The sequence below is a fragment of the Papaver somniferum genome, chromosome 7 (genome assembly GCF_003573695.1).
Source record: "Papaver somniferum cultivar HN1 chromosome 7, ASM357369v1, whole genome shotgun sequence".
Classification (NCBI taxonomy): Eukaryota; Viridiplantae; Streptophyta; class Magnoliopsida; order Ranunculales; family Papaveraceae; genus Papaver; species Papaver somniferum.
In genome coordinates this window covers 111,186,305-111,203,876 of record NC_039364.1, presented here as the reverse complement: position 1 = coordinate 111,203,876, position 17,572 = coordinate 111,186,305, and the positions used below count along the sequence as shown (strand labels likewise).

General features: G+C 38.3%; 1 protein-coding gene across 1 annotated transcript; it reads left to right on the top strand.

The window, feature by feature from the left end:
* Window positions 1-12,396: 12,396 nt before the first annotated feature.
* On the top strand, window positions 12,397-13,170 carry LOC113293660. Its single transcript, XM_026542228.1, has 3 exons — window positions 12,397-12,510; window positions 12,588-12,632; window positions 12,833-13,170. Exons 1-3 carry the CDS (start codon window positions 12,400-12,402, stop codon window positions 13,163-13,165), a joined length of 489 nt encoding a protein of 162 aa, XP_026398013.1. The 5' UTR covers window positions 12,397-12,399; the 3' UTR covers window positions 13,166-13,170.
* The last annotated feature ends 4,402 nt before the right edge of the window (window positions 13,171-17,572 follow it).

The window sequence follows — 17,572 nt, the reverse complement described above, 5'->3', positions numbered from 1 at the left end:
CATATGGAAAGGGACATGCTGAGTAGAGTAAAAGGAGAGAGAATACCCGATTTCGGCGAAAGCAGAATTAAAACTCCGTTATTCAAGGCAAAAATCCAACATATTTTAGCCGAGATCAAATTGGATTAGCAAAATATATACAAAAGGAACAAAAGGGTTTTTAAGAAATTTTATCTACTGGATTATATACAAAAAATTCACCATACACTAACAATCTAAAGAGTTGAGGATCAACCCAAAAGAAAAAGTGTAAAGACATACAAAGTTTCAAAACACTAAAATTGGACTTAAATGGGAATGAGAGTGAAAAACCGAATGAATCACCCCTAAACCTAAATTGTTCAACAGGTTTACTTTTAAGCACAAAATCTTTTAATTTTAAGGGTTCAGGATTCAAAAGGTCTAACTCATAATGGACTGTTTTCGGGATGGGCAAACATGCAATTTCCAACTGTGGCTCTTTAAAAGTGTTATATTTTGAAGCAAAATAGTCCAAGAGGACTTGGGAAGCACACAGTTCCAATCCTAGATTAGGCATTTTCAGAAAAATCGGTTTGACAATATGGGTACAAACCAAATCTAGGTTGGGTGGAAGGCCATCAGATTGTGACTTAGGTAGGACGATAGGCACATCATTATCAATCAAATCAAAATCTCCTAACTCATCTACACATGTCACATCATGCTCACAATCATCAATCAAATTGGCAAGATCACAATCAGAATCATCAATATCATCAACAGATTGATTCTCGTGTATCGGCACATCAGGGGAAACATCGCATGGAATACTAGAAGAAATATCATGCATTAAGGTCGGGGCAGAGAAGCCTAATGTATTTGAACCCAAAGGTTCCATAACATTTTCAGTATAGACATGTTCTTCTAACATAACATCATAATCATCATCATCATCATGATAGGGATTTTGCAATCTAGGATAATTTTCAATCCTAAGGTCGGAGCTATTACAAGAATAAAACTCTAATTCATGGGGGTGACTCATATCATGTGGTGTTGTTCCTGTTTCCCTAACGGATTCCCATTGATGGGTTTTCTCTGCAATCTCGGCTAAAAAATTCCATGCATCATCCACAGATTTATCAATAAACTCACCATTACACATAGACTCAACCATGGTTCGAGATTTAAAGTCTAGTCCCTCATAGAGGATGACGACAAGTCTCCACTTCTCAAATCCATGGTGCGGACATTCGCTCAACAAATCATTAAAACGTTCAAAATAGTGAAAAACAGTTTCCTCATCCAACTGGACAAAACAATTGATATTTTGACGAATAGCGATGGTCCTATGATGTGGAAAAAATCTTTGGAAAAATTGATTAGTGAGTTGTTCCCAAGTGGTGATTGATTGTGGTCTCAAACCGTAAAACCATGTTTTGGCCCTTTCCTTTAGAGAAAATGTAAACAAACGCAATTTCAGAGAGTCTTCGGACATATGATCAGGTTGCATAGTCCGACAAATTTGTTCAAACTCTCTTACATGAGTATAGGGGTTCTCAGAATCGAACCCTCGAAATATAGGAAGTATTTGTATCATGCTTGCATTTATTTTAAAAGGGTTATTGGTTTGAGGTAATACAATACATGATAATGGAATTTTTATTGACGGATACATGTATTCATGGAGAGCACGAGGTTGGCCCATATTGTAAAGACACAAAGCCCACTATTTGGTTTTAATGGGTTTTCAAAAATTTGGTTTTTTATGGGAAAATTTTGGTTTTGATGGGATATATTTGAAAAAGAAAATTTGGTTTAAAAATGGGAGCAAAGTAGAAATTTGGTTTTAAAATTGGGAGCTAGTAAAGTAAATTAATTTTTTTATTTTTTTTTTTTAAAAGAAAATAAAATTTGGTTTTTTGATTGGGAGCAAGCCCACTGTTGGTTTTGTGTTTGCTTTGGCTCAGCTGGTTTGAAAACGTTTGGTGAAACTGAGTCCAAAATCTCGGCCTAGAATTTGGGTACTCGGCCCACTAACGAGTTAACCTAGCGTGATCGGTTACAAGCTCAGCTGGGTTTAAAAACCCAGAATACAAAATACCAGTCCAAATTAAACAAGCTCACAAAAATTAAATACAGGCCCACAAATTAAACAAACAAGCCCACAAAAATTAATTACAAACCCAACAGAAAATAAAAAGCCCAAAAATTGGCTTTAATATTACAAGCCCACAATTAAAAATTGGAAGCCCACAATTCGGGTTCTCTAAAATGGGTTACCTTTTAAGCACAGCCCAGCTGCTCTGATATTGTTGCAAAAACCCAGTTGGGCTTTGGTTCTTTTCCTTGGTGGCGTCCCAGCAGAGGAAAAACAGGTTCAGAACAGCAGGTCCAACAGCAAATGAAGTGAAGCAGATGCAGATGCAAATGCTATGTAGTGCAATGCAAAAATAGCTAATAAAACTACAAGAAAAACACAGCACCAATCCCCGGCAGCGGCGCCAAAAACTTGGTAGGCCTCAAAGATATTATATTTAAATGCAAAATGGTCCCCGGCAGCGGCGCCAAAAACTTGGCAGGACCCGGGAAGGCGTATAAAATTAAGCGAAATGAAACGCGGGCCTACAGTAATACCGCAAGTGCACGGTCGTCAGTTGTAGCTCGTGCAAGTACGGGTCGATCCACAGAGACTGGGTGTGTTTGGAGTTCTCTAGCTATTTTGGGCTCTAAATTGTTGTTGGTTAACTATGAAGCCTTTTGGGTTTTGGGCTTAGGGTACCTTTGGATTATAGGCTTGTTTGATAATGAAGTGCTTTAGGCCTTGGAGTGCACTGGGCTTTGAATGTCAATGGGCTTTGAGTACCCTTGACAGTGAACTGGGCCTTTGGTGGACTGAATTAGACTTTTGCCTTAAACCTGAATTGGACTGGGCCTTTAATTGAGTTCAGGCTTTGATTGAATCACGCTTTTACTTTAAAAGTGACCTGGGCCTTTGTAATGACTGAGAACTGGGCTTGGTAAACTAATGATGAGCTGGGCCTTGAGCCTTTAGCTTGAGCTAGGCTTTGAACCTGGGCTTTTAGCCTTTGGTTCTAAGAATAACTAAACCTTTTGAGTTAACTGTGGGCTGAACTGCCTTGTGCTGTGAGCCAAACTCAGTTGCAGCAGCAGCAGCAGTGGCTGTAGCACAGGACAAGAGAAGCAAGCTGGAGCAGCAGCAGGAGAAGGAAAGCAGCAGCAGCAACAGGGTTGCAGGGCAGTGGCCAAGGCAGCTGAGTAGCAAGGCAAGGAGAAAAGAAGAGATGGCAGTGAAGTAATGGTGGCACTAAGCCAAGGTAACAGTGGCAATGAGGCACAAAGGCAGTTAACAGGAAACAATGGAAGGTGACAGACAGCACAAAAGCAAGGGAAACTACAAGCAATGAACAATGGAACCAAGGCCTAAGCCAAGGGCAGGGAGGAGAAGAAGTAACAAAGCAAAGCCAAGGCATTCATCTAGAGTGGGAAGAGAACCAGCTTGCTCACAGTCACTAGTGAGCACTAGTTTCTCCCCACTGCTCAATCAACTCAATGCCTAAGGCTCTAACCTAGCATTGACACACAACAGTAAACTAAGCCTAACATTTGAGAAGCTAACAATTGACACTAAAAGAGAGCCTAGGCATACAACTAGAGTGGGAAGAGAACTAGTTTGCTCACAGTCACTAGTGAGCACTAGTTTCTCCCCATTGCTCAATCAACACAATGCTCTAAGGCTTCTAGCCTAACATTCCATCACTTCTTGACAGTGAATTGAACCTAACATTTGAGCAAAGAAGAGTGATATTTACACTAACATAATACTAACAGTTATACTTAAACATGATCATAACCCTAAACAGTGACTAACAGTCTATCATTATCATAGCACAAGATTGAAATTGAAACTAAAATTAAAATCTAACATAACATGAAATTGAAATTAACCCTGACATGAAATTAAAACTAACCCTAACATGAAATTAAACCATAAAAACAGGAATTTAAACATCACACATGGAATTAAAACAAACCTAAATTGAAACTGGAATTAAATTGAATTAAAATTAAAATATCAAAACTGAAATTTAACCCTAATTGGTTACTTGGTTAATCCAAGAACACCCCTATCAGTGATACCCAACCCTCAATTTATACCCAAACATTAAAATTAGGGTTTCCCCCAAATCCCAAAAATTAGGGTTTCCAAAATAAAATTCCCACTGATTTTGATCTGAATTTGTCTCTGACCCAGGTTTTCTTCTTGTCTTATGCTTCCTCTCCTGCGCTTCTTGTCGTCTCTGAAATACTAGCTCGAGACGTTTTACAAATCCCACACCCTAGGGTTCAGAGAAAGAGGTGTGAGTTTTGTAAAATGTCTAGGCTAGTAGAGGGATGGGTTTTGGGGGAAGGACGGAGCTGATGGAGGTGGTGGCAGTGATAGAAATGGTTGCGGCAGAGGAGACAGAGGAGGAGGTGGTGTTGCAGACGAGAAGGGAGTTTTGCAGAGAATTTGGGAAGAAGAGAGGAAGAACCCGATGGAGAAGAAGGGTCCGTTTGTTTTGGGGTAATAGGGTTCGGTTGCTAGGGTGTTTAGCGGGTGTAGAGAGTTTTGATGAACAGCAAGTAAAGAGCGTTGGATGATCCCATATAGATTGAATCGAACGGCTACGATGGAGAGGTATGTGGCGACCGTTGGATTATGAGATACAACAAAATTGACGACACCAGATGGAGTTAGGTGTTGTAGTGTTAAGCGGAAGTATCGAGGTTTGATGCGCAGGCAAAGAAGTGACCGTAGGATCTAAATGTGATCTAATCCGAAGGCTTGGAATTTAGGTACTATGGTGTTTTGCAGGGACTTCAGATTTTGATGAACGATGAAGAAGCGACCATTGGATGATGAAATGGATCCGATCTAACGGCTGAGAATGGAGGCGGGTATGGATATAGAAAATGGGTTTGGGTAAGGGTTTTGGGCCTTGGGTATGCCAAGCCCATATCTTCTTTAAGAACAATTTTTCCTTCTTGAGCCCATTTCTACCCTTTTGGTCTTGTGCACAACATTCTTCGCGGCTTCCTTGTGTAATTCCTCCCGGATTTTCACTACTTTTCTGCTCTTTTCCGCTCTGCTATTCATCCAAACTTTATTTATTACCTAAAAATGCAAAATTAAGTAAGAAAAATATTTATTCTTGAAAACAATGAAAATACAGAATATGGGATAAAATGTAGAATTACTGCACAAAAGATGAGTTAAATGCCAACAAAAATATATAGAAATATGCACTTTTTAGCACTCATCACATAGCCATGGAATTCGAACGTCATTTTGATGTTGATGATTCTGAGATTGACAGTGATTCTGATGAAGATAACCCACCTCTCGAAAGTTCTTGCAACAATGATATGATTATTCCAACTCTGGATCATAATAAAGATCCTTCACCTATTCAAAAGGAGGAGAACGGATATGACATAACTGTTGTTATCAATGGTGTAACATACACAAGTCAAGATTTTAGGATTTGCACCAACGAATTAGACTTTTTGGGAGAGGATTCTGATTCCGATGACGAGGTTGTTGAAAAGATTGAGATTGAGAAAGAAACCAAATTGATTAAATTCGTGGAAGACCTAATCGAGCTTGCCATGGATTATAATGATGCTGAGATTACGATTAAAGCAGACGAAGAATGGCTAAATAGTTTGATAGAGGACCACGATATAAATGAGGTAAATAATTCATTGCAATTATTTAAGAATGATGAGGATCCTGTAATACAAGAGATTGTTAAAGGTTTGTCTAATCCTTTGCATATTTCTAAATCTTTTGATCCTCCTTCCCAAATTGAAGGATTGAGTATTTGTGCTTCAAAAATTTTAACGAATTATTTTGCTTCTAAGTACCCACCACTTGATGTGTTTGATTCTAGCATTGTGCAGGTTCACCAAGATGAGGAACCTACTGAAGTCCCCGAATTCTATGTTCTCTATCCACTTTCGAATGTCGAAAGGACTAAGTGTGAGGGAAACTTCAATAAAATGATAGCATCAATATTTATATTTTGCGCTAATGTTTTCATGAAGATGTTATTAGAATTTCAGATTGTTTTCTGGGCAGACTACCAGATTTTCAGATTGTTGGTATATGGACGATAACAAGAAGGTCAGGCTGAGGACGTTAAACTAAGCGCTGAATGGGAGGCAACCCATAGGTTTTGTATTTCTATCCTTTTGTTTTTAGTTTTCTTCTTTTGCATATCATATTAGGATTTCCCACCTTGATTTTACTTAGGATGAGTCAATTACATCGAGGACAATATAAAGTTTAAGTGTGGGGGAGTATTTTGCATATAGAGTTTTTAGCCTTTTTCATTCGATTTTTCAAAATTTTGCATAAAAAAACCTTCAACTTTTAGAGATTTTAGAGTCACTAGCATACTTCTAGGTATGTTTACATAGAGAATTCTGCCCGACATAACTGAACTTGGATGTGTTAGAGAACTATGTTCGGATTTCTTACGAATTGGAGTGTTAAATAATGGATTTAATCATACCAGTGATGCAAATGAGGAGCAGGGAGAAATGCATTATTAGAGTTGCTGATCAATCATTAGTGGAGACTACCTATTTCAAATCAACTGAGGCACCAGACCAAATTTTCTTTGTAGTTGACTAAAAAGCTTTCTTTTGATTGTGTGTCACCGTACGTTAATTCCGGGTAGAATGGTGAGCTGCCCAACCTCCCACCAATAAAAGCACTACTCTTTGATCTCTTGAGTGCTAATTTTGTCAATCATGAGGGTGACGTCTATAGATGAAAACCACCTTCTTGTAGTTTGATTTGCAGTTAGCGCCATTCTTTCTCTCGCCAACAACAGGTCCATAGAAACACCATCATCATCAACAAAGGGAGAGACATCAAAATTTACAAGGAAAGTTGAACACGTTTAAGGTTTACAAGCAACAATTCAAGGAAGAGCAAAATTTCATATCCAAGTAAAGCAACATACAAAGAGCGGATTTTTATATACATGTTGAAGACTTACAAATAAGGAGCAAAATTTTATATCCAAGTATGAAGAATTATTTACAATAGCGAAGAAAATTAAAAGATGAAAGTTATTGTATTTTATGATACGAAGACGATACAAGTTGTGAAGATCAAAGTGGTAAAGTACTTCTTTCATGGCCACGTTAGTTTTAATTTCCTTATTATTTTTGTAGTTGCAATCTTTTTGAAAAAAATAATAAAAAAGAAAAAAAAAAGAAGAGAAAATACAAAAAGATTTGCATTTAGATTGTTATTTGTTCAATAAAGCCATAGGGAAGAAAAATATATAAAAAAGTTTCAAGAAACAAGAATTTGAGGAAAAGAGTTACAATTGTCGAAGTTCTACGAAGTTCAAGAGTTTATCATCAGCAGTTGAAGACCGAAGACCAAGACCAAGGAGCCGAAGGAAGAAGTTTCTATTGGATGCTGTGAGAGTGGCGTTATCATCATTGCAATCATATATGAAGGTGGTAAGTACTCTCATCCTCTATTTTTAATAATAATGGTTGATTTCCTTTCTTAGAGATCATCAGAAAATATCTTTATTTCCCACGATCTTGTGGATTCTCCAGAAATAATTCGGAAGGTTTCCTTCCCACCATTCAACGTGTGTAGGATTCTTTCTTCATTCGTACCTACACACATGTGAGTCCCATAAAAAAGCCATCTTATTGAGTGCAAATATCATAAAATCCTTTTAAGTGAGGCAGAAGTCGAGGCGAAATGCTTATTGATCGCTCTCAAACACTCATTCTCTCATTATGGTGTGGTTATTTCTCACTCAAGATTTAAGAATGAATATGTTCTTTGGTATTTCTAACTTCTTATTACTAGCACGCAGAAACTCTATGTCCTCATAGCTCTTTGGATGCTTGGGACGCTGGAACACTTTGAAGTTGGAGTAGGTTTTGTGGGTATATCTCTCGTAAGCCCTCACGAGACTATAACTCGTCCACTAGGGACACCTAGGGGTTTAAATGCTTGTTACACATGCTAAGTGCAACCGTTTCCTCAACGAAATGGAGTTGTTGTAGTTTAGTTTAGTTTGCTCGAGGACTAGCAAAAGCCAAGTGTGGGGGAATTAGATAAGTGCATATTTCACATATATTTAGTGTCAATTCCATGCTAGTAATTGTTATTATTCTTGCAAATTATTGTATATTACGCTTGTTTTCTTGTATTTGTCTTTCATTAGGTGAATCATCCAAATTGAAGTGAAAATATCTACAAAAGTGAAGTCACAAGTGAAGAAGGGCAAAAGACCCAGTGGAACTCGCTCAAATGGAGGATTTCTAGTCATCATTTTGTAGATGACGGGAAGATGAAGTCAATGGCGAAAGAACAAAGTCATTCCGAGTTCATATGAAGAACTTACGAGCAAAATTACAGGGCAAAATGGTCATTTTCAAGGGCCACTACTATTGACACCCCACTGTGCGTTAAGGGGAAGTCATTCTGATAAGGGGTGAACTATTCCAAAGGGACTGCTAAAGGGAGTCTGGTTTTTTCACTTAGGGGGAAGCCAGAATTCAAAACATGTTAAAGGCACCCGGCCTATTTACTCAGGGCCACCGTCTTCTCCCATGCAAACCCAACAGAACAGAACTTGAGTTTCACGACCAGTTCCGGCCATTCTCGTGTTGCTACATTACAACCAATTTCGATGCAAGGAGGAACACAGATTTTATGTCCGAGATTGATAGGGTTTTGGATAGTGTTTGAGCACGACAAAATCAACAGAGAAAGTGGTTGCTGTCGTTGGTGATGATCGGTGATCTTGATTGATCACAGTAGAAATGATGGTTGTTGATAGTCCCGAGGTGATGCTTGTGGTATTACTGCTGTTGATATCCAACCATAGCAGTAAGGATCATCGATGGTGAAGTTTGAAGAGATGCTCGAGATGAACTGTGGTGATGACGTTCTCAGCCATTGGCAGCGAATGATGATGGAATGGGTGTTTGAGATGGAGATTGATGGAGCTGTTCATGATAGTTGGTGCGAAAACAGGGAAGCCGCTGTGATGTTTCTGTGATGGAAGATATGGGGCAGATGCTCGGTAACGGCGATTGCCAGTGATTGATAGAGTTGGTCGTTCCTGCCATGAATGACGCAGAGATGATGAAGGGTGTTTCAGTGATGTAAATGAGTCTAAACTAAACAGGGAAGAACTCTGGTAGTTAAGGAGAAATGGAGATAATGATCGCTGCTGTTACAGAGATGGATGGAGCTCGAGCTTTGTTGTTGATAATGAGGACTGATGATTCTTCGCTGTTGTTGGGATCGTTGATAGAGGAGGTTAAGATGGAGTTACGGATCCGGACTTGGGTATGGGACCGAGATTGAGAGAAGTCAGGAGGCGGTGATGGAGTTTGGTTGCCGTTGAAAGACTACTTGAGGATATATCAGAGAAGATTTCCGAGCAGTGAACAGATTTGCAAATAAGAGTTTGCTGCAAAATGGAGCATTAAAACAAGTTGTACCATCGGCTCTCAAGAAGACACAACGTATAACATGGGGTCCCCTAATGTCCATAGCCAATCACACGTCGGGGTGGTATATTAGAATGCTTCCTGTCACACCGAATCATCATCACGTAATTTCTCCCTCATGAAATCCTTCTCAACCGACTTTCCACGTTTATCAGCTACGACTTCTGTGGATCGAACACGGCAACTGGTGCATATAAAAAGCAACCCTGCCGAGAATGAAAAATACAATTTTTTTGGTTCAGAAAAATACAGAAAACAATAGAGAGGAAAGGTTTTATTTCATATCTAGGGCTTACCTCTTTAGAGCGACTGCAATGGTACGACTAAACTCAAAGATCAAAGACAAAAAAAAAAGACTAAATATGAGTTTAATCTGTATTGTGACGTTATGGGGAGAAGACCAAATTTGGTCGCGCGTAAAAAAAATTTACGCATGAAGACGGGCGGAAGTATTAGTTACGTTTCATTTCTGCGCGGAATTATAAATTACGTTTCATTTCTGCGCGGAATTATAAATCACGTCTGTTATCGAGCGTAAATATAAATTACGTTTCGTATGGGGCGGAATCTTAAATTCCGCCCGTTGATCAGACGGATTCCAAATGACCGCTCGAAGAAACGTAAAAATAAATTCCGCCCGAGTTAAACACGGTCACACAGCACGTGTGAGATCAGACGGGCGAACATCTGGTGTCCGCGTGATGAATAGTACGGACGGACATCTGCTGTCCGCGTGATGAATTTGTCAGGCGTAAAATATTTTTACGCCTGAGACGGGCGTATCCAAAATTTCCGCCCATTACGTTTTCATTAGGGCGTACTCTTCCCCTGTCCGTCTGATGAAATCGGACGTACTCTTAAGCAACCGCCCCTTCCACAAATACCGCCTCTCCTTCCCAACCACAACCCATCTCTTCTACACGAGCCTTCTTCTTCTCAGTTCATATTCTTCCACAGTTCATATTCTTCTTCTCTTCACCGCCCCTCTTCGGTTCATATTCTTCTTCTCCATTCCCATCTACCAACCGCACAAAAACCCTAAAAACTCCACAAAAACCCTAAAAACTCCATTATAAGGTATGTATTTTCTACTTTCTTTATTCAATTTGTGTAATAATAATATCATGTATTGTATTTTTTGTTCGAATTTATTTAGGGTTTTTACGTTGAAAATTGAATCAGACTTTATTACTAATTGGATATTCATATTGGGTTAATCAAATCTTATTAAAATTGGGTTAATCACATCTTAATCCAATAGTATGTTAATGTTAATGTTATTACTTTTGTTACTGTTTCGGAATTTAATTTAATTTTTTGTTTTATTTAATAGTTATAAATATTAATAATTGGATAATTATTTTTTGTTAATTTAGTTACGTGATTTAATTTAATATATTTTTTTGTTAATTTAATTTCGTAATTTAATTTATTTTTTTGTTAATTATAAATAGTTATAAATATAGTTAATTGGATAATTATTTTTTGTTAATTTAGTTACGTGATTTAATTTAATGGGGAATTCGTCAAACTGTCCCCAAACTAATAACCGACATACTAATCTATACCCGTTATTTTAAAACTTTCTAAACTATCCTTGCCGTCAAAATTTCCGAGAGAATTTTTGACTTCTGTTGAGTCTCCTATGAAAACACTAAATAGTCGTAAAAAAAATGCTACGTGGACATAGCTTTTATATTAAATGGACGCATGTACCCTCACAGCTCCTTCTTCCCATTTTCGTAAGACATTTTCTTCGGTTCCTTCTTCTTCCCCCACTTTCTTCACAGTTCTTGCTTCTTCCCCACTTATTAGCTCATCAAAGGACGATCTTTAGTAGTGGGAATGAAAATACCCTCACAACTCCTTCTTCTTCCCATTTTCTTCCCATTTTCTTCACAGTTCCTTCTTCTTCCCCACTTTCTTCACAATTCCTTGTTCTTCTCCACTTATTTGCTCATGAATCCACTAACTGTAGTAGTGGGAACGAAAATTCCAGATGCTAAATCCCACGTATTATCCACTAATTCAGTTTCTAACCCATTTCCCCATTTCCTATTATCAATTCTTTCCCCCAAATTTCTTCCTTATAAATTAGGGATTGTTTGTGAATTTTTTAGAAACTCGATTTTGTCATCCGCAAGCAGTGGTGCTGAAAATGGTGAAGAAAAAAACCATTGAAATTCAATTAAGGTATTAAATCCAAATTTATACCTTCATATGTATGTTTATTTTAGTGACTTTTTCTTTGGTTTAGTGTGTTTTTTGATTTATTATATACTCAAATAGGTTGTTGGTGTTGTTGATTTATATGTCTGTATGTGCATCTGTTGGTTTATTAGCATTCATGTTTGGATTCTCTGATGGAAATTGTCGAAATCTTCTTACTCTTTTTTTTTTTTGCATGTTCATGTGAATTCTTACCGTGTACTTGGAACGTATCTGATGTCGTTATTTTTATGATTTTATTGATCATAACTAAATGAGTTCAACACCAAAGAAGTTAGCTAAAGCATCAGCAGAGCCAAATGTTACTCCAAGACTTATTTCTAAAGCTACGAATAATCTGAATTCAAGTTCTAGAAATGTTGTCCTAGATTTTGGTGATGATCCTAAGCCAACACAGCCAACTCAAGCAAGTGGTGGTGACAATTTACATGTGGGAGGCAGTCAAGGAATTGTTGATCTTCAAAATGATGTGGAACAAGCTCGTTTCTGGACAAAAGCTTCAAAAAAAAGTCATTAATTTAGAGGAAGCTTTTAAGGCAATGCAGGAGTCAGTTTGTAATTTGGACAATTGGGGAGAGGACGAATGTCATCCTGAAGATGCACCATGGACTCAACCACTTTTATATACTGAGAGTGAAGATGCTAAGGAGTGGTCTGAGTTCTGTAATAACTTTAAGGAAGTTGGTCCTGGTGGTCCTTCTGTGCGAGGTGACCGATATGAATTTGGTGACCAAGAAGGCAGTAGTGAAGGTTATGTGTTTGAACTTATGATTTATATTTTATCTTGATTTTTTTGATGTATTTAACTAATAATGGTTGGCTTGTAGACGATGGATACGAGCAGTTGTTGGAGACGGACGATGAAGCTGAAGGTAATGTCAATGAACTTATAGCCTCTGTATTTTACTTATATGGAATCTTTGTTCATGTTCAAATTACCTATTTTATTCCCTTACAAAATTCATGCATTATTTAGTGTATGTACTCTAAGCTCTAGCTTTTCCTTTTTTTTGTATTGTTCATGTGCATTAAAAAATCTCTGTTGAACATATATTTTTCTTCTTTTCTAAAGCCAACCATTGTGATCAATGCTCCGATACTCATGAGGAAACCGGGAAGGCCTAGAGTGAATAGGAGGAGGAGCTACGATGAATCACAATCTAAGAAGAAACCTAGGTCCTGTAGCAAGTGCAAACAAACTGGTCACAACAAAACTACTTGTGGGGGTGGCGCAGTTGGTTTAAATCCGAAGGCAAAGAGACTTAGAACTGAGGTAGATGGTCAGACTTTCACAAGCATTAACTATAATCACGGTCAAAGCCGCACTGGAAAACGTAAGAATAATGGCAACAACAACATTAATCTTGCTGAATCTTCACAACCTGGAGGATCACTAGTTGATTAATGGGGAAAGCGTTTATCATTTGTTTCAGTTTTTATTCAGTAGGACTTCGTAAGACTTCTGTTTGTTGCATGTTTTATTTGGTTGTTTTAAGATTTCTGTTAGAGGGTCTTGGGGAGTTTTTTTTCCGCTTTTTCTCGATCAATCCCTCTTTTAGGAATTAGGTTTTGTATTTTTCTTATCTCATTATTTAGTATCTTCATATCAAAACTACTTGTTTTAGAATATGTCTATCTACTTTTATTTACAATTACTTTTATTTACAATTTTCAACTGAGTTCGGTTCATAAACAGTCTTAAGGTTGTTTAAAAGATATCTGAAGACAGTGACTAAGAACAGGTTGGTTATCTTAAGGTTCTAGAGATTACTTTATGAAATTGAATTTAGGGGTCTTGTGGTCTTTTTCTGTCTAGCACTTATTAACACGTGGATAAAAAAGACTATTGTTGGTATGGAAGAAGGAAAACGGAAAGGAGGTTGGACGGAAAAGGTGATTTAAGGATATTTTCCAAAATTGGCAATATAACGGGATAAAAATAAAAATATTTAAAATAAATGGGGGCATATCAATTAATGACCCTTTAATTTATGTTTTTGTTAATTTAGTTTCGTAATTTAATTGAATTTTTTTGTTAATTATAAATAGTTATAAACCACCTAAGGAGAAATGGAGATAATGATCGCTGCTGTTACAGAGATGGATGGAGCTCGAGCTTTGTTGTTGATAATGAGGACTGATGATTCTTCGCAGTTGTTGGGATCGTTGATAGAGGAGGTTAAGATGGAGTTTTTTTTTTTACTCGGTAAGGTTAAGATGGAGTTACGGATCCGGACTTGGGTATGGGACCGAGATTGAGAGAAGTCAGGAGGCGGTGATGGAGTTTGGTTGCCGTTGAAAGACTACATGAGGATATATCAGAGAAGATTTCCGAGCAGTGAACAGATTTGCAAATAAGAGTTTGCTGCAAAATGGAGCATTAAAACAAGTTGTACCATCGGCTCTCAAGAAGACACAACGTATAACATGGGGTCTCCTAATGTCCATAGCCAATCACACGTCGGGGTGGTATATTAGAATGCTTCCTGTCACACCGAATCATCATCACTTAATTTCTCCCTCATGAAATCCTTCTCAACCGACTTTCCACGTTTATCAGCTACGACTTCTGTGGATCGAACACGGCAACTGGTGCATATAAAAAGCAACCCTGCCGAGAATGAAAGATACAATTTTTTGGGAGAGAAAAATACATAAAAGAACATAGAGGAAAGGTTTTATTTCATATCTAGGGTTTACTCATTTGTTTTAGTAAATCCATGTGTAGTTAATTTTACTGATTATGAATGATTTTAAAGTTCTGATAATGGAACTTTAATTCTTTTCGCAAGTTTATTTTGCGTTTAATTTTCTTGTCGATTGTCTCTATTATTTTTAGTGTCTAAGATTATTAATGGGTTATTCAATTGGCCATTTGAATATATCCGATGATAATTCTTCTACTAGTATTGGGATTGGTGATACGTGTAATAGTCACTCAATTTCATACACAAGTAGTACATCGCAAAAGCTGACAGAGGGATTCTGTTAAGCAATTGTGTATAGAGATGACACTAGTAAGCAGACCGAGCTTATGCGTCTGATGCTAGGATCAACCTAATTCACAAAACGTAATGCATTCGGTGGGTTACACCTTGAGATCCTATTCATGGTGGCTCAGATGGATAGAATCTGGTAGTCGAGCGCTTCCGTATCCAGTGGCAACAAGAATTCCGGGGATAGCAGAGCTTATTGCTATTCTACGGTTGGTGACAATGGAAATTCTACAAGAAATAAACAAGTACTTTTATTAAGTTTCTTTTCAATGACGGCGAATGATTCCTTTATCATCTTTGCTTTCTTATTATCTTTTTATTTTGCTTTCATCAAACAATCCCCCTTGTCTTTCATTATTTTGCTGAACTAAATAACCTATCTATTACATAGCTCTCTGTGGGAACGATCTCTTACTACCGCTATATTACCAGTTAATTAGTGGGAAATATCTCGATTAATTTGTTGCACTTACGACACGCATCGTTATCCACCAATCAGCATAAAAATTAATTATACAATAATCGGTAACCCACCAATATTTTATTAATATTTTATTGGATCACGTCACCAGTAAATAATTCGCCGAATCGAGCAATACTTGCTCAATTGTTCGAATATTGATCAACATTCAGCAACTCATCAATCATTTGTCGAATTGAGCAATACTTGCTCAGTTGCACGACAGATTATCAAAAATCATTAATTTGTTGAAATGAGCAATACTTGCTCAGTCGCTCATCAAATCCTCAATATTCAGTAATTCGCAGAATTAAGCAATACTTGCTCAGTCGCTCGTCAGTGATTCATCAATGAATCTACCATATTGACATCATTTCAGGGAACTACCCATGAATCGATGAGCATCCATCGATCATGCTCGATTCAACAAAATCTAGACCCATTATCTAATCAGTCAACAATTGACTAACTAAAACACGTCTGCCTTGCAGACTCTAAGATTTGTGAGACATCAATCACGTCACAAATAGGGGGATATCACTTAGGGTTTTGGCCTGGCGGTCTACGGCACGTGGATTCATCTACAACGAGAAATGTGCGTAAGTCGTGCAAACGGTTGAAGGAGTTAGCAAAGTAGTGGGTGCACGATCAGTCAAGTCTCCGCACGACATGGAACTGACTTTACCACGATCTCCCACTTTCCCACTCTTTCACTCAAGAAACCGTCACACTTACAGGGATCAGTGGTTCATCATTCAGGCAATTATAAATAAGTCTAAATTCGAGGACAACATGCAATCAATCATCAACACTATCATACGTCAACAACTCGATAAAACTTATTCACATAACTCAACTTCAGCAGTTCATCAATATTGCAGAAACCTTCAACACACCCACAATCCTTGATCATCACTGATCCCACACAATTCTCAGCTTCCCTCCTACAGATCAACCCATCTCCCTCTTTGCAACCGAATTAACTCTGGAACGGCCATTGTCTTGGTTTAGGACGGGGTCCTACAGATTGATCTCTCGAATCTAAGCACTCCCATTGCAGTGCATCTGTGTGAGGTTCAACAGTTTGCTCGGTCGAGGAGTCTCGACAACACGCTCGACTCTTCACTTTAATAAAAATCCAGCAAACCGTTTTTCCCCATCCACAGATTGGCGACCACAGTAGGAGATTAATCTCTCGGTTGCAATCTTTCATTTTCACAAAATGGCTGGTCTTAGGTCTGGGTTAGTTACAAACGCAAACGATGCTAGCACTAGCAACACTAACAACGATGGAATTCCTGAAACTATTCCTGCTTCCAACAGTGGTGGCGATACTACTCCTCCTCACAACAATGTCGAAAATCATCCTCTCTTTGGTCGACATCTTGAGGAAATCAGAGAAAATCCTCCTACTATTGCTGATCTCATGAAGGTTCAGGAAGTTCTTGCCAAGAATCAAACTGATATGGCTACTACTCATAAAGAGCTATGTAATTACCTCAAAACTCTCACTGAAAAGATGTCAGATAAAACTCAGGACAAGGAAAAAGACAAGGAAACGTCTCCAACGGATCCCGAAGTTATTCCAGTCCTTGACGACGATGAAACCCGCAAAGCTGCAGAACCTCAACCCTCCGGTTTCATCACTCGTGAAGATTTGGAACATTTTATGAAGAATCGAGGAATGGGTCATACAACGACTATGCACCGTCATTAGCCTCCATACCCTGCAGCCACACAAAGGATTCCTATCCCAAATGGATACACTTCTCCAACGTTCACACTCTACAATGGAACGGGGAATGCTCGAGAACACGTTTCTAGGTTCCTGGAAGCATTAGGAGAACATGAACACAACCATGTCGTCCGTTTGAAGGAGTTTTCAAAATCCCTGACGGGTCGAGCGTATACTTGGTACAACAACATTGCACCAGGAAGCATAGCTAATTGGGGAGAAATGATTAATGCTTTCTACAGGAAGTACTTCTTTGTTTCTGAGCAAATTACTCTTTCTGACTTGGGAAGGATGGCTCAGTAAACTGCCGAAAATTCGAATGACTATGTGAAGAGGTTCCGGGTTCAAGCTTTGAATTGTCATGATCCAAACGTTACTGAACAACAACTGGTGGACTTTTGCATCAATGGGATGATCCCAGTTTACAGGGATTTTCTGGAAAATCTTCGCTTTCAGACCTTTTCAGAACTTCATGAAGCGGCCAAGCGATCAACGACTACTGCTCCCGCATTGCTAGAAAGAACGAGAACTGTCAAAGTAGAGGAATCGAAAGACAATCGAAGCAGCACTACCTGGCATATGATCAACAAGCAGTACAACGTTGAAACTTCCATGAATGTT